At 40.1% G+C, this 18,158-nt stretch overlaps 1 protein-coding gene across 3 annotated transcripts in view; it reads right to left on the bottom strand.

Annotated features, from left to right (window-relative positions):
- Positions 1–18,158, bottom strand: part of FAM91A1 (family with sequence similarity 91 member A1) — a 55,360-nt gene that overhangs the window by 20,115 nt on the left and 17,087 nt on the right. For 2 of the 3 annotated variants that reach the window (XM_037892036.2, XM_037892038.2), the window contains 10 exons: positions 17,314–17,376; positions 15,136–15,242; positions 13,932–13,970; positions 13,669–13,781; positions 12,748–12,866; positions 12,160–12,272; positions 11,812–11,898; positions 10,675–10,807; positions 3,158–3,306; positions 1,252–1,386 (listed from right to left, as the gene is read on the bottom strand). In XM_037892036.2, the coding sequence (XP_037747964.1) occupies positions 1,252–1,386; positions 3,158–3,306; positions 10,675–10,807; positions 11,812–11,898; positions 12,160–12,272; positions 12,748–12,866; positions 13,669–13,781; positions 13,932–13,970; positions 15,136–15,242; positions 17,314–17,376 (1,058 nt within the window). The remainder of the gene's footprint in view (positions 1–1,251; positions 1,387–3,157; positions 3,307–10,674; positions 10,808–11,811; positions 11,899–12,159; positions 12,273–12,747; positions 12,867–13,668; positions 13,782–13,931; positions 13,971–15,135; positions 15,243–17,313; positions 17,377–18,158) is intronic. The other variant, XM_037892037.2, reaches the window with a different exon arrangement.

Genomic DNA, 18,158 nt, shown 5'->3' on the forward strand with positions numbered 1-18,158 from the left:
GTGCAGACAGATAAGATGTCCCAAGAAAAAATTTATTGGTATAGGACTTGAGACTATTTGGTACAAAGAAAATCCGCTATGTCAGCAAACCTCAAATCTGATTCTATAAGGAAATTTACAAGGCAACTACATAGAGCGCTTTTAAAAATATTAAAAAAAAATTCACACCACACATTTGTGAAGTATTGAAGCTTTGGGTTAGGCCTCACAGCTAGACTCAAGATCCAGTTTGTTAGTATTATAGAACCTCTTTGTGGACTGGGTATCCACACTCACCTGACCTTTTAGTACTTTATTTTTGAGACATGACTTTTCCCCATGCCAATTTTACAACAAAAAATAGGAATATAAAATGAGGGAGATAGAGCAAAACAAGATCTCTGTGTTTTCATTCCTGATGTCTACAAACACTGATGCCAGAAACTGTTGCTACTGTAGCTACATCAAAGGATGCATGCATCTCTCTGTCTATCTCCACTCACTCACAAGGCCAGTTTCTTAAATGTCTCAATTCTCTTTGGAAAGGGAGACATGACGAATATAGAGTCCTGTACCTCAGTTTAAATTGATATTTGACCAGGAGGAGATGCTATAATTTTAATTCAGCCAAGTTTGCCTTGGCCATTGCAACTTCCACCACCAGGATCGTGTTTTCCATTTAACATCTTTGACACGGACAAAATGGTAGGAGAAAACTGCCATACCTTCTTTAATCAATCCAAAGCAGTATGAATACAGTCATCCTAATTGCAGAAGACATCTCCAGGTGCTTCAAAAAAAATCTCTGTTCTAGGACCCGAACAGTCTCCAGAATAAAGGTGATAGTCTTAAGAATCTTCTCAGACTCTGAGAGACGCACGCATGTGAGAGATTTTTATTTTTTGTTTTGTTTGGGGGATGAAGGGAGAAGAGAGAAGATCTGATTCTCTAAGGTAGAATCCTTGCACTCTGGAGTAGAAGCCTAAATCTTTCCCAGCAAAGATATGCTTGCTCCTCATAAGTCTTCTGCTACAGCACCCTCCTATGTGTCCAGATAGTACTCCTGAACAACCACCACCACCTAAAGTGTTTACTTCAGACTAAGAGGATCTGCAGTATGATTCATTAAATTAAAGCTAGGGAAAGTAGCGTCAAGTTTGCTGGAACAACACTGATACAAACAGCAACAGAAGCAATGAACAGTTCCTTCGCTGGGACAAAATTCAGGTTCCATTTGAGAGAAAAAAGAAGAAAAAAAGCATATAAACATACCTGAAAAATATCTGGAAGTTTTCTAAGCCTTGTCCCTTTAGACAGCAATAGGGATGGTGGTCCTTGACCAGTAATATGGTAAATATACAATTTGAACCAAACTGAGCTAATTTCTGGTATAGCTGGTCCAATATGCTGAAGAAAGATCCATCAAAAAATGCAAAAGCATCATTTGAATTGCAACTATTACAAGTACAATTATAGGTTAAGAAAAAACGGCAGAACTTTGTTATTTTACTAGAGTTTGGTACACTTAAATAGTAACCCTTACAAGCAGATGAGACTGGCCTCATGGCCAGCAGCTACAACACCTCACTATTACATGGTGAATCCAAGTTTTAAGATTCCAACTCAGCTGTCCCTTCATTCCCTGGGTATAACAGAAGATGGGAAGGACACTCTTGCTTGAAAGCTAGATTTGTTAAAGTTTGCTAAAGGTACAGTACATACACACCGATTAGACACTTGCTCAAACACAATGCTGTAAACAAGCTGGCTGTCTTATAGAATTTGGTTACCAAGTTAACGACATTACTTACCCTTTTAATTTATACCGCACGGTATGTTTTGCTATTCTAACGTTCACTGCAGAGGTCTGATACGTGAAGCTAAGTAATACACTAAGTAAAACTCAGAAAGCAAGTTACAGTAGCTTCACAGATGATTATATAATGCATTTTCCTAAATTATTGAAAGCTGATCCCCCTTCTGGAAAATTAAGCCTATGGCTTCCCTTCTCCCACAGCCCTGGCATATGTTGTGAATGGGGTATACATCTTAATTCATTTACCATTCAGGATTATTTTAGTTATTTATTTTTAATGAAAGCTGACAACCTGGAGAACACATCAGAAATCTTCTTACAGCCTCCCCCCACACTTAGTTCTTCAGACACCCCCAGGGGGACATGCCCCAGCATTTGGAAAACATTGACAGAATGTATCATGTGATGGCAAGTCAACACTTAAAACACTGTAGCGCTTTAATGAAGATGCTCTAAGCCAGCACTTCTCAAACTATGGGGTGGGCCTCCCAAGGGAGGTGCGGGTATGCGTCAAGGGAGGCGAAGCAGTGTCCCTTTTTCTTTTCTTTTCTTTTTTAAAAGAGCTCGTGCCATCAGCTCCAGGTCGCTGGGGCTCATGCAGAAGGGCCATGCACGCCTGGGAGGCGGGGATAAAGGGGACAGCCAGAATAGAGAGCTACTTTAGGGAATAAATTAAGGGCTTTATTACACCACCCTTATTGTTATGGCACAGTATCTTACTATGTGCTACTCAACATGAGTACAGGGTAGTGTAGTAGTATCTCTTCTAGAGGATGCAAAATATCTATTTTGTTTCCTGGCATTTTTTATTTATAAATATAATCTTCTTACTATATATGTTCCATTCTATGCATCCGATGAAGTGGGCTGTAGCCCACGAAAGCTTATGCTCAAATAAATTTGTTAGTCTCTAAGGTGCCAAAAGTACTCCTGTTCTTTTTGCAGATACAGACTAACACGGCTGCTACTCTGAAAACTGATAAGAGAGTAGAAGACTTTATTTCCAAAGGGCTCACAGTAAGGGAGTTCTAAGAACATGAATTCAAAACATTAAATATATATATAAAGGAACATCTGTCACAGAATTTTTTAACTAGAGAGATAATTACCACGCAGACATTTAGTAAATAAATTCAGCTTAATAAATATGCACGTTATACCTCACTAAACTCTGATTTTCATGAAACAATTGTAATATAATAATACGGTTTTATGTGCAAATCATTTAGAGCAAAAAATTCTAATGAAGGTAGTTTCTATGAAAAAGATCCAAAGAAAACTGCTTTTATGTTAAAAGTATTATTTCAAAAATGAAGTGCAATAATATCACAGACTCAGATTCCTTTCAAAGTGGATTTTCACCTGGGGGGTACAGCTGCTGATGGGTCGAATTTCATTGGTGAGCGGCGCCATGGAGACAAGTAGTGTGTAGTTTTTGTTTAGAACTCTACTGCAGGTTGCAGGATCCAAGCCCAGCAAACTCTCACATCGTAAGAGATCCAAAGGAAAACCTACATTAAAAAGCATCAAAAGACACTTTGAATACAGCTAGAAAAGGAACATACACAACCAGTAACAATTCTAACAACATATGAATTAGAAAAGAATCCAGTTCTTTCCCCGAGATGTGTTGGTTCTTCAGGCTGAAAGTAGAAGAGTCTAGTCTGTCACTAGAATACAGAGATACATTATTTTTACAGGCCGGTTTTTCAGAGTTGAACTTTTAACATTAAGCAGCTTGGCTTTTGACTGTTTAAGCTAACTCAGTATCTTAAACAGGTATTTGTGACTATGTTCTAGATGTTTTATAACAAACCATTAAAATATAAAGTTAAATTGGCATCTAGTCTGCTTACTCAGGAGCAAAAACATAGGTCAGAGAAAATGGAATACATAAAAAACTAGCTGCTATGTTGCTTTTTACTCAGCGCTATGGAGGTGGCCAATGCCAATGTTCTGGCCAGCAAAGGATTACATCTAGCACCTGGAATCCTGGAAGTATTCAAGGATACCCTGTCATACTGATGTACTACTACAAAGCAGTATTTCAAATCTATGCCTGAACTTGGTCTCTGACAGAGAAGCATAACTTATACCTCACTGCCTACTTGACCATATGAAGAAGAGTTTCCTACTCAGTGAATTACAAGAGTCAATATCTAATATTAAAGAAAAATGGTTATCTGTTCTTCAAAGTGTGGGTGCAGACATGTATTCCACTCAGATGCGAGTGCGTGCCCAATGCACCAAAGCCGAAGAACTTTGCCTAGCTGTACCCATAAAGGTGGTACTTGTGCCCTATGGCCATTAGCCCCTCCCCAGCAACTGAGCCCCCACAGTTCCATCCCACCGAATGTCAAGAGCGGAGACTTCGATGCAGAGGGAAAGGAGGGTGGGTTGTGAAATACAAGTCTGAAATACATCTCAAAGAACAGCAATTACAGAACTGATAAGTAGTCATTTTTTATGTCAGTGGTTGTAGTTGTGTATTCTACTCAGGCAACTCACAAGCAATAATCAGATGTGGGACTTGAAGTCTATTTAAATAATGATTGTAGCACTGTCTTCACAAAGTTTGTATCTGACAGAGATGCTGTGGTAACTAAACAACGTTTGGTAAAAGTACGTACAGAACCCATATCACAGCCTGACAAATGTCCAATATTGAAACATTGCTGAAAAATGCAATCGATAACACTTGGGCTCTCGTCAAATGAGTCCATAATGTCTGTGGGGATGCAGACTGATCTACTTCATAAGCTGTAGTAATGCAGGAAGTTATCCATCTGGAAATTATCTGCACAGAAACCACCTGACCCTTCATTCAATCCGCACAGGAAATAAAAAGTCAAGGAAATGTCCGAAAAGGCTGTCCTCTCTAGGTAAAATGCCAAGTACTGTCTCACATCCAACATGTGAAGTCATTGTTCATGTGCATTTGAATGCAGTTTAGGAAAGAACACTGGTAAGTAAATCACTTGGTTAAGGTGAAGCTGTGAAATAATTTGACAAAAATTTTGGATGTGGCCCCAGCCACACTTAGTCTTTGAAAAACCATGTATACGAGGGCTCCAGTAATAAACCCTGCAGCTTACTTCTTCTCCTTGTAGATGTTATTGCAACAAGGAAAGCTGCCTTCTGGCACAGAAAGGGACTGAGAAAAGGCTACCAGAGGCTCAAACAGAGGCCCCATCAGGGCAGCTAAACATACATTATGGTACCACAAGGGAATTGGCCCTTTCACATGTGGGTGGAGATGACTGACTCTTCTCAGAAATCCCATTACCATGGAGTTCATAAAAACTGACTTCCCTTGGATGGGCAGATGAAAAATGCTGAGATCATTGCTAAGTGAACCCTCAATGAACTGATAGAAAGACCAAATGATTGAAGGCATAGCAGGTACTTCAAAATGTCCTGAATATAGGCCAGTAGCAGCTGAACTCCCCGAGCTAGCAATCAAACTGAAAATCATTTCCACTTGGCCAAATAGTAGCCCTAGAAGATGGCTTTCTACTCTTAAGCCACACTTGTCAAACCGCTTCCAAATATCATTCCTTCTCTTCATCAAACCGTGCAGCATCCACACCGCGAGGAGCAGGCTGTTCAATATTGGATGCCAAATCTGACAATGATCAGTAGGTCAGGATAAAGAGATATGAGCAGTTGAGGGAATCAGAGGAAATCAGAGAACCAGCACTGCCTTGGCCAAGCTGGTGCAATGAGAATCAGTCTAGCATGATCCAACTTCAGTTTGAAAACAACCTGTGTGATGACAGAAATCCCAAGGAAAGGCATACATGAGTGCCAATCCCCAATTCAGGTGGAAGGAATCTGTCAAGGATCTTGGACTGAGGCCCACCTGGGAGCAAAACTAATGGGCACTTCTTGTGGTCTTTTGTTGCAAACAGGTTGATAGTTGGAATGCCCCATGCTCCGAAGACGGACCTTAACACACTGTTCTTCAGAGACAACTCATGATTCTGAGAAAACACTTTGCTGAGGTGATCACATTAGCAATTCCTCACCCCCAGTAGGTGAGCTGCTGTGGGTATGTTGTTCTCCCTGATGCAAAATGCCAAAACTTTACTACCTTCTGACAAAGCTGGTTGGAGTGAGGACCCTTGTTTGTTCACATAGTACACCACGGTGGTATTGTCAGTGAGTATATGAACCTCTGTGTCTGATGTGTGACCGAAAGGCCCAGCCTGCATTGTAAATGGCTCAGTGCTACAGGATGTTGATAGGAAGGAAATATTCCTATCTGTCCACACTCCCTGAACTTTCAAAATCTCCAGATATGTTCCCCAACCTATGGCAGAGGGATCACTAATGTTATGATCCGTGGAGAACAGATGAAGGAAACACCTCTGCAAACACTGATTTGGTTCCTCCACCACTTGATGGACTGCAGGATGGGTGGCAGCACTCGCACCAGGGTGTCCAACTACTAAAAATGTGGGTGATACACCAGCTTAAGCCAAACCTGAGGTTGACGAAGATGTAGTCTCGTATCCTAGACCATGTAAGTACACATGGCCATAAGATCCAGTAACTTCAGGCATACCCAAATTATGGCAGAAGGGTAAACTTGGAGGGACAGACAGAAACAACAATTATCTGAAATCGTTCCCCTGGCAGGAATACCCTTGCACTCGTACAATCCAGTAGGGCCCCAATGAACTAAGTTTTGTGTGGTACTAAAGTTGATTTTGCTTTATTTATTATTAGACCTAGATGACTAAAAAGATGCAGAGTGAACCGGACATAGCTGAGCAATTGGTCTCTGGACTTGCCCCTCAGCAACCAATTGTGCAGGGAGGGAATCACACGTATTCCTCTTCTCCTGGGATGTGTTACTACTACAGCCATGCATTTGGTAAAAACTCAAGGAGCTACGGGAAAGAACCATGTCTTGATAATGCTGCCCCTGCCACTACAAATCTCAGAAACAGCCACACTGAAATAGTCATCTTCAACATCTAGGGCATCAAACTAGTCATTTGGGGGAGGATAGTAGATAGGGTAATCATGTGGAATCTCATGTACTTGATGCACCTGTTGAGACCCCTAAGATCAAGAATAGGTCTCAGGAAATACTGCGAGTAGAATCTTTTCCCCTGATATTGTAGAGGGACTTCTTCTATGGCCCCCAAATCCTGCAGAGTCCACAGCTGCTGGAGATGCAGTGACTTGTGAGAGGGGTCCATGAAAAGGGATAGGGTGGAGGAGGGGGCACAATGTGGAAAATGGAGAGAAATTGAATGGCATAACCTGATCCCACAGTGCTGAAGACCCATTTGTCTGTGGTCATAGCTTCCCAAGCACTGTGGAAGTGAGAAAGGCCATCCCCGAACAGCTGCAAGTTCACAACTGGAATGCTGCTCTTGATCTGACAGTCAAAACTGCTGCTTGCCAAAAGTTGAAGGAGGACAGACTGGCTGATTAAAAGTTAGACCCAGGTGGTCTTCTCCTGTATGACTTATTCCCCTTTCTAGGATGGTCCTTCTGTCTGGCCCGACATGCTGTCTGCCAGAAATACCACTGGGACAGGTATTGCTGGTGCTAACCAGTAAAATACCCTTTGGTTTGGGTATAAATCCCCAACACACACGAGTCCTTCAGTGAATGCAAAGTCTCATCTGTTCTGTCCGAGAACAAAATATGACCACCAAAGGCTTTTTGCATTTTGCTACACACTCAGAATTCACAAAATCATATTCTGACAGCAGTGGCTGGTGATTTGCAATGCGCATTTGCAAGGAGGAGGCTAACAAATTTTCTCCCCAGGAGATTCATCCTCTCAGCCTCTTCATCCTTGGGTGTGGATTTGTATCTCTGCTGTTACAAGAACAGAGTTAGGGGCAGGATGAGATTGAACACACTCAAACACCTGCATGGGAACATAACACTTGTCCACATGTTTTGCTGTAGAAGGCAAGGAAGCTGGGGTATTCCAAAAAGTCTTGGCAGGTTCTAATAATGCTTCATGTAAAGGGAACTACACTACTTGTGCCAAGGACTGAATAATGTCAAGTTGGGTGTATTTTCTTGCACAAACTCCACTTGAATACCCATAGCTGAAGCCATTCATCTGAGAAGCTCCTAATGGAGCTTAAAATCTTCAGGCACTGGGAAGAAGACTCCAGTACCATGGAGTCATCCAGTGATGAGGGTGACGATAGAAGTGGAGCCACTGGAACCTTCTGCAGTAATACATGCTCCTGTATGAGTGGTTCAGACTGAACCTGCTCCAAGGAAGCTGCCTCCATTTGAGTCTGCAATATAGGCAGCTGAGCAGATGATACTACAGGTTGGTTGGGCAACCTAACCCTGGAGTGAGTCAAAGACCAGGACTTTACTGAATGTGGAACATCCCACAGAGCTACTGGGTATAGGGATTTGGCACTGATGGCCAGTATGCACTAGACAAGAGCCCATCTCTAATGTAGGAACAGTGCAAATCCTGGTACCAATCGTGGTCCACAGGAGTTCTTCACCATCTCCTAGAAGTGTGTCTCAAGGATGAGGGAGAGGGGGAAGATGTCCCTGAGCTTGATGAACCTTCAAAGTAACAGAAGGTAACACAGGAGCCATCCTGCATGGGGTGAACAAACATCACGCCTCATCTGAGACCCAATATGCTGGCTGTATCAGCATCGGAGGTAAGAAAAGAAGTCAGCACCTTGAGGCTTGGCCACGATATCACATTCCCATTTGGTACTAACACTGAAGATAGCACAGACGACAGGGTCAGTATTCATTCTAAAGATATGGTCTGTACCACAGTCATCATTGGTGCCACAGATGGCAACAGTTCCAACGGACCACTCAGTACTGATAAGAAAGCAGTGCTCAATTGTCCACTGTGAGTGTTAGGCAATGCCGGCAATTGGGATGTCTTTGGCATCACACCAGGCAGCACTGCCCATATCAATGGTTTCTGGGCTACTGAATGCTCCTGAGTAATTGGAGAACAAGGAACAGAGAGAGGCAAAGCAAGTCTGACACTGCCTGGTATTCTAGTAGCAGGGAAAAAGTCGATGCTGACATTGTCAGTACCAGCATCTCATGGACGGCATTGGAGTCAACAGTACAGTGTTGAACTGATGCTGCCTTGGTAACAGAGCAGATAGCCCAGCTCCGTCTCACATCCTGGTAGATCAGTCCACACTCCTCCTGGAAGAGAATGATGACAGCTCTGAAGTAGCTGCCGTCCATTTTGTGAGACCTTTTTCTCGGAGGACCCAAAGAAGGAGAATGATCTGTCTTCCTCCTGCGAGAGGAATCAGAGTCTAGCTGAGGAACATAAGCTCGCTCTAGCTCTGAAGTTGTTTGAGAGGCCAGACGATCTGTGGAGGTCCCTTGTACCAAAGTGGGCCTCGTGGTCTACACTCAAGTGCTGCCTGAGTCTCAAGTCCATTGCCACCTGCATTCTTTTTTTAAGAGACTTGCAGATGGAGAACCTTTCTCTAATGTACCTTTCTCCTAGCCACAATAAACACCACATGTGGGGATCACTATTGGGAATAGCCAACCCACGTACTGGACAGTGTTTGAATCCTGGTGACAGCATCCATTCAGGATGACAAGTTAATCTAACTATTCTTAGCTAATACTAGTTAACTATTTATAACAAAAACTCAAAAGACTGAGATAAGAAACAGCATGTGGGAAATACCACATGAAATCCTCCAACTCTAGTTGCAGGCAGTGAGAAAGAATGGAGGGGGTTGGGTGGTGCTACCCTTAAATAGCCAGGGGATGGGGCTAACGGCCACAGGATGCAAATTCTGCCCCTATGGGTACCACTACGCAAAGTTCTCTGACTTCGGAGTGCTAGGTGCACACACACATACACACCTGAGTGGAATACACATCTCCAATCACTCAAAGAAGAACTAAATGTCTGCTACCAAATCATATTACACTTTTTCTATTATCTGCCATTATACCACACTATAACAGATACTTGGGCTCAGTATATTGGTGTAAATCTGGTGAAATACCATTGATTCAAGATAGCAGAGCAGTACTTAGTTCACTTGCTTCCAAACAATTCTCTCTATAGAACAGAGCAATACAACTGAATAGTATGATTCTGCCTTCCAAATTCTCCCTTAATTTATCCTGTGAGGTGCTGAGCACCTAAATATCCCAACTATGATTAGCATGGAGAGTGCTTAGCACCTTGCAAGATCAAGCTCTTATTTGTTAAAACAAAACCAAAAAAATCAACCTTATTGATAGATTTTGTCATCACAGAATTGTAATTTTGGGGTATATTTCAGGCCCATAGAGATAGCTGAACTAGCAGCAAGAAAAAAGTTTTGGGGGTTCATCTTGATGATGGATTTTTGCAGTGAAGCATGTTTGGAATTTTTTTGAGGGGAGGGGGATTTTCACAGGCATAAAGGACAACTAGGCATTCATTTGTGTGTGTGTGTGTGTGTGTGTGCGCGCGCGTGCACAATGAGAGTTTTGCCTAACTCCCCTCTGTGCCTTTGAAATATCTCCACTTAGTACATTTAGTCATGCAGAAATATTCCTCCTTTACTATCCTTGAATGTGTGTGGTTTGGAACCAGCTCCCTCCCACACCAGCCCAGTTTGTCCTTGGTCTTGCAGTGAAATCAATCTAGTGCTTCGAACACCAGTCCTACTGCCATGTAAGTGACTGATGTGTCAGATGTGACAAGGATGGATCACTGGAGGCTCAACACAGGCAGCAGTGGACTGAAAGGCCCAATTTCAGGAAAGCATCCCATTCAGAAAGGGCACTTAATGAGAAAACTCTTTTTAAAGAGAACACACGATAGATAAACAAACATAACTCCAAGAGACTGGACAGTTTTCCCAAAACAGTAACTTTCACTATACCATTATTTGGTTGTTCAGGTTGTGCAGCTTGTGCCACTAGGTCCTTGTTATGCCGCAAAAACAGTATTGTGTTTCTCAGAGTAAGTGCATGGTCAAAGTATCTCTGTGCCTCCCCTTCACCTGTGCTTTGAACCTAAACAAAAAATCATGTAAAGGTGTACACGTTGTATACTGTTTCTGTAAATACCAGTTCCACAAATACGAGATTAAGAAGTTATTACAAACATTCTACAGTCAGCATTTAAAAGGTGCAATTGCCTTCCAGTTTTTCAGCAAGAATGATCCATAGCAACCATCACGTTAAATGAAAGCTGACAAAGCTGTCAAATACTGTAATGTTAAGTATATTAGTAAGACATTAAAATTAGGGGAAGGAGAGGAATCCAAAAATATATATCCAACAACTTCAGTTGTACTGAATCATCATTGTTCAATATAACAGACCACTGAAGGGGCTTCTGTGAAAGGATGCCATAATAAAGTCATAGCAATTACAGAAAAAAAATCTACAAGTATACAACTGTATAGTCATCTTAAGAAATTGGTTGGTTTGTTTAAAATTATGGTAGATATAAGATCTAAAGGTTTAAAAAAATTAAATAAAAAAAACACAGGTCCGGAAAATTATGGCCTGCAAATTCCAGTCCTTAATGACCAAGTTTTCAAAGGCGTGTGAATGCAAAAGTATGCACATTTAAAGATACCCAAATCCAGCAAACAAAAAGCCAATGCTAGCACAGAAGTTAGTGGTTGTGTGAACATATATCTACAGACGTATGCACATGAGGGTTTGTGAGGTTTAGTGTATTTTCATATCTTCACTTAGTGACTGCACTTTTATACATGCACTTCTGATAATGTCGTCTTAAAAAAAGTCATTACTGGCACAGACATATAGGACAGTCTCCATTTTAATGGGACATAAAAAACTGAGGATCGAATATTCGCACGCATGTGTTCCTACCAATATTATTATGTACAAAGAGGGGTAACAAGAAGCTCCTAAAAGCAAAAGCACAAGACCAAAAATACATATCAAATACTGATAGTGTAAAACACACACACACACACACACACACACACACAGAGAAACATCTTAAGCTCTGAAAAACTTTAGACTGTATACAAGAGGGTTACCTTTTCAAGTTCCAAAAGAAAACTGTCCAGAGATTCATCTGATAATTTTCCAACTTCAAACATAGTTACCGCATGACTTTTCAAGTTCTGCAACAATATGATCCAAATATATTGTATATAAGATTTTTTATCTGTCACAGATTCTTATCTCTGTGAGTGGGAGATTTAACATATATATTTTTGTAAAATAAAGACAAAATTTACTTAAACAAATTATCATTAAAGTTGCTAAGCAATTGATACAAAAGGTCCTAAAATCATCAGAGCTGCATTATGCTAAAAGCCAAGACTTAAAATGTTTTCTACACATTTGATCTTCACATAGACAAACTGAACAATCTGACATACAGGTGAAAGATTCCCCATCATTAGAAAGGCAGTGAGAGTTGAATCAAACAGGAAGGCAATACGCTTTGTGTGTCCACTAGACAGACTCAAGCTGCTCACGCTGGCTGTGTCAGCTATAAAACAAAGAAAGAATTTGTAAACTTATTTGTTTTATTTAAGAATAAAGACATTTTCCTTAAGCAAGCCTTAAAATCATAAAACTAGATCTACGTATGAACAAATAAAGCATAAAGCCCACACTATGCCATACTGAGTCTTATACATATTTCCTCGCCATTACTGCAATACTATATAACTCATCAAATTTAAAATTTAATTTTGCAGTAATTTTATTTTCATTCAGGAAGAATTCTACTAACATTCATAATGCAGACTGGTTAAAACAGCACTTTTTTGAGGTGGGGAGATGCAACAAGAATAAAAAGTGAGAAAATAACTCAATGGATTTGATGTTAGAAGTATTTCCACAATCTGCCTCTCTCTACATATTCTGGTTGGGTCTATGAATAATTAGCATTTATAACCTCAAGGCATTTTACAAACATTAACCAATTGATTCTAATGTATCAATTTAATATGGGTGCTAACCTGGATCATCTTGACTGTTGGTGTCAGTATCTGTAGCTGATGAACAAGCTTCCTGTACAGGAGTCCTGTTTTCCCCACTTTCCCATGAAAGCAGCATCTTTTGCGGATCCAAAGTACTCCTATTAACAAAGTCTGTATCTATTATCACTGTAGCACCATGGCAGCAGCTCTGCCTGCTAATCTCATGGTACTTCACGCATGCTCAGTGGCAGATTATGAAAACCACTGCAAGTCCTATCAAAGCCAGATAAAACATTTCACACCAATGTAGAAAGACTATTTCAAACTATCCCTCAGCAAGACATCTGAATCCTCCAACTGCTGACTACAAAAAAATTCAAACAGGTTTTATTTCTCTTTTTTTTAAAAATCATTACCAGACATTTAAGTTTAAGAACAAAACAAGGGCCCACAGGATTGCCAGAATGCCCAAGTACTGCAAGCTGTCTTGCCAACCACAGAAATGCACCGCCAATTAAAAGTATACACACCAACAGCTGCACTGAGAAAGGCTGTCATGGTACTACAATAAAAACAGCAACTTTTAGTTTTTAAAAATCAGGAAATAATCTTAAAATTCCTAAAGACACAAATCAAAATACAGAATAATTACAAATTCACAGCCATAAGACATTAAAGCAAGTACACAGTCTGTGTTTCAAAACCAAAATGCCAACATTTAAAGTATTATTTGGAGCATCTATGAGCAAATTTTACCACCAATAACCCTCACATATACCCAAGAGCTACACATATGTTATTCTCATTTTATATATAGAAAATGAAGGAAGATAATTAAATTATTGTCAGGACCACAAAGGAATCACAATGCCAGACTCAAGGGTAGAATTTAGAATGTCCCACCTCTGTAGTCAAAACTATACTTTTAAAGTAGCTCAAGAAACATGGCAAGATACCTACTTCAGTCGATTTATAGACGGAATGTTCCTCCATGATGAATGAAGATTTTCCAGATTCATTACTTGCCCTTTTTTGTGAGCAAAACCCAATCGACAATACATGGACACAGCATTCTGAAGAGACAAAGACACACAAGAGATCAATCAAAAACTGCTAAGTTTCATAATGTAGTTTTTGTATCTATTTAAGAAGCCATGTAGTAAAACATTGGAGGATTTTCACTTTGGACAATTAGATGCTTTGGATGTACTATTCAGACATACCTTCACCAGTGATAAGTCTATCTCTAGAACATTTGCAAGCTGAAAAATAGGAAACAGATAAGAGACAAAATAAGAATAATTGATAAGTGATTCCAGGACTCATTTGCTACTAGCCAAGAACACCTTTTCTAGTACAAGTTGTACAATCTATTGTCATTTCACAAGTGGTTAAGAGAAAGGAGAAGAAATGCTGAAACCTCAGTCCAATACTCCCTTTCTTGAGCAGCAAGAGATTCAGGATCAAATACTCCACTGTTACACTCCTTGTGCAGTAATTTACAGCAGTGTAGATTACATGCAAAGTGGATGTAAAATGCTAACATTTCAATTGATTGATTTAAGCATTCTACACCCACTATACCCAGTCAATGAGTACAGAGGGCATTGGAGAATCAAGCCTAGTCTTACGACCTGATTCTGTTTTGAGAAGTAACCGTGTAAAAGTGACACTTACTCACAAAATCTATTCCCTGTGCTTTCATTGTCCCATTCATTCACTTTGGTGACAAAGATAAAAATGTACTACTTTTTACTCCTGTTAACACAACAGAATCAATTCAACTATGAGAGCGGGAAGCTGGGTTCTATTTTTTCTTGTGCATCATCAACTAAATTCCAATCACAGGTTTAATCTATCAGTTACCCCTGGGCAAACCCACTTAAGGCAATGGAGCTGTATGTGCCCTGAACTAAGGACATAATTTGGCCTGCAGAATCTTTATTACAAAAGATTGAAGAACGCAGCTTGACCTCAGGAACCCCACAATGCCTTTTTGCAATCACTTTTCAAGTAAAAATGCACCTCTAAGTAGAGACAACAAAGTAAATAAGCAACCAGTACTATGGATATTAACTATCTGCAAGGATCGTTCGCTAAAACTCCCACCCCATGTTGTTCCTGTGCACTGCTCTTTTTGCCAGGGGAATTGTAGTGCTATTTATGAAAAAAAATTGTGTACTTCTTAATATTTAAAAAAAAAAGCAACTAGCACATTCCATAAAGCACTGAATATTGTTTCAAATCTCTTATCCCTAGACTCATCTCTGGAAAGCTACATACAGTCATATGGCTGTGGAGATGGACACTGACAACAGGAAATGCATTTCTCCCTATCTGCCTTTCAGGTACTTCACCAGCCTGTTTTACTGGCCCTTCCAGTTTCCCCCACCTCCCTGATGCAGAAACAAACTAAGCATTACTTACCTCTGCCACATTAGTGTGTTCATCTATTGAAACAAATATCTTGTAGAGAAGAGTTTCAAAGTAATCACCTTGCACTCTGTTCATTACAAAACCTTCAAGTGGAGGCACTGGAAGGAAGAATTATTTTTAATACTATGGTTTAAGAGATGTAAGTTTTCAGAGTATTTTGACTGCTTAAAAGCTGAAAGATTTTTTTAAAATAACCAAACTAAATTTTATTCTAGTTCAGACTATGGGGTTGTCAAGGTTTCTTCCCCACTCTGAACTCTAGGGTACAGATGTGGGGACCTGCATGAAAACCTCCTAAGCTTACTTTTACCAGCTTAGGTTAAAACTTCCCCAAGGTACAAACTATTTTACCTTTTGCCCTTGGACTTTCGCTGCCACCACCAAACGTCTAACCGGTTTTATTTTATTAGGAAAGAGCCCGTTTGGAAACGTCTTTTCCCCAAAAATCCTCACCAAAACCTTGCACCCCCCTTCCTGGGGAAGCTTTGATAAAAATCCTCACCAATTTGCATAGGTGACCACAGACCCAAACCCTTGGATCTTAAGAACAATGAAAAAGCATTCAGTTTCTTAAAAGAAGAATTTTAATAGAAGAAAAAGTAAAAAGAAACACCTCTGTAAAATCAGGATGGTAAATACCTTACAGGGTAATTAGATTCAAAACATAGAGAATCCCTCTAGGCAAAACCTTAAGTTACAAAAAGACACAAAGACAGGAATATCCATTCCATTCAGCACAGCTTATCTTCTCAGCCATTTAAACAAACAGAATCTAACGCATATCTAGCTAGATTACTTACTAAGTTCTAAGACTCCATTCCTGTTCTGTTCCTGGCAAAAGCATCACACAGACAGACCCAGACCCTTTGTTTCTCCCCCACTCCAGCTTTGAAAGTATCTTGTCTCCTCACTGGTCATTGTGGTCAGGTGCCAGCAAGGTTATCCTAGCTTCTTAACCCTTTACAGGTGAAAGGGTTTTTCCTCTGGCCAGGAGGGATTTTAAAGGTGTTTACCCTTCCCTTTATATTTATGACAGGGGTAATTTACAATATTTTCCCTCCAAGTTCAGATTTATTCTTTCAGTTTCTCTGGTGCCTTTCCAACTTCACACACCTCCCAAAACTTAAACACAGTTAAAAATCTAAAATCATTCTATGAAATATTTTCATTCAGAAACTTTCTAATCAAAAAATTTCCTGTTGATATATTCTCCCACAATAACTAAAGCCATTCTGCCCAGCTGTATCATAAGACCCCACCTAAATCATCCTGCAGTCAGCCACCAGCCCATCCACCTGTAAAAACCCCCAGCCTACTTAAAAGGTCTATGAAAGAGACTAGCTTTGTACCATGTCTGAATGGTTAATATGTCTGGACTGTTGTGGAAAAAGGAGAGAAGTAAAGAGTTGAAGACCCAACTGCAGCTTAAGTGTCTTGCCAGGTCTAAACTGTAGCAGTGTGAGGTGGTCCCTCTGTAACCAGCTCCCAAACCACTTAAACCAAACACAATTAAACCTTGTCCTTGAAATTCCATCCCAAATATCTTGAGAGCTAGTGCAGCACTCAAAATAATAGTAATTGCTCCCTGAATGTTGCCCCATTTATCCAGTGGACAGCCACATTCTGTAGAAGCTCAAGTTTCCACATGGTCCTAAAGGACAGCACATTAGAGTAATCAAATTTTGAGGTGACAGAGGCACGAACGATGGAAGTGAATAAGCAACCAGTACTATGAATATTAACTGAATCAGAAGGAAAAGGTCCCTCTTCTAGACAGATTTTTTTTTAATATGGTTAAGTTTCTACATTTGTAGTATCCTTGTTAACTGCAGATACAACAAAACAAGGACAATTGTTTAAATTATACTTAAATGTCTTCAAGGACATGTCTTCCTCTCTACATATGTTAAAAGCAGCTTTATTATTTCAGACAGAAATATTAGTTGAAAATAAATAAATATTAGCATCAGGATAAAGGACAAATTTTTAGCAGCAAGTTGGAAAGCCACTGAATAAACAAGAAGAGTTTTCATCCATCTTGGTATTATGTTTAAATAGGTCACTTTAATAGAAAAAGACAAGCAACACCCAAAAAAAGGAAACCTAAATTATCTGGAATGAATCTCTTCCAAAAAAAACATAGCTACTACTGCTAAAACATACACTCACCTGCTATACAACTGTCATCAGATATTGGTACATCAAGGTAAATAAATCCTTTGTTATATAAACCTTTAAAAATAAAAAAGGTATGTCATTTTACAAAGATGTTTACCCAAGTATTAATGATACTAGTAGATGCTAAATTTTTTTTCAAACAATTCAGGAAGGTTTAACGTCTCCCACCCAACTCTCCCGAATGACACACAATTATACAGCTATGCACAGACCAGAAGACTAAACAGAACATTAACTACATTACACTGAAGCAGAATCCTAAATTATTCACAGCACAAAGGCAAGGTACAATTTGACTCCCAGCCATATATTTACTTCAGAAACAGGGATTAGGAAGGTAACAGGGTGTGGAAAGGAGGGTGATCAGAAATTGAGGCAATTATGTTTATTGCAGAAACATGGGGTATAGCTACACAACAGTTAATCTGGACTCTTGAGTTTTAGCGTTTACCCTCTACTATCCACACAGAAAGACCTCTGACTCAGGTTTTCCTGGCTGGGGGTGTGGGTTAGAGGCTGGGCTCTACTTTTAATTGGGCAGTAACCCACACTGAACACACAGACTTAACTAACTAGAATGCTGATAGTCCTCCAATGCCTTCCCACAATCCACCCCCACCTGAAGGACAGACAAGTTCTCTCACAAATGACTGGGAACCAGTCCTACAGAGTCTCAGTACAGACAGCCATGGCATGTGTCCCCAATATATACAGGCATGAATAAATAGTGAGGTCACAGTAATGAAGGTATGCCTTTGTAGTGGGGATATTCACATCAAGACTAAGATAACCTGAGTGCTCAGCCTTGGTGCCAATCACCCAGGTTAATTGTGCAG

This window comes from Chelonia mydas, chromosome 2, assembly GCF_015237465.2.
Source record: "Chelonia mydas isolate rCheMyd1 chromosome 2, rCheMyd1.pri.v2, whole genome shotgun sequence".
NCBI classification, from domain to species: domain Eukaryota; kingdom Metazoa; phylum Chordata; order Testudines; family Cheloniidae; genus Chelonia; species Chelonia mydas.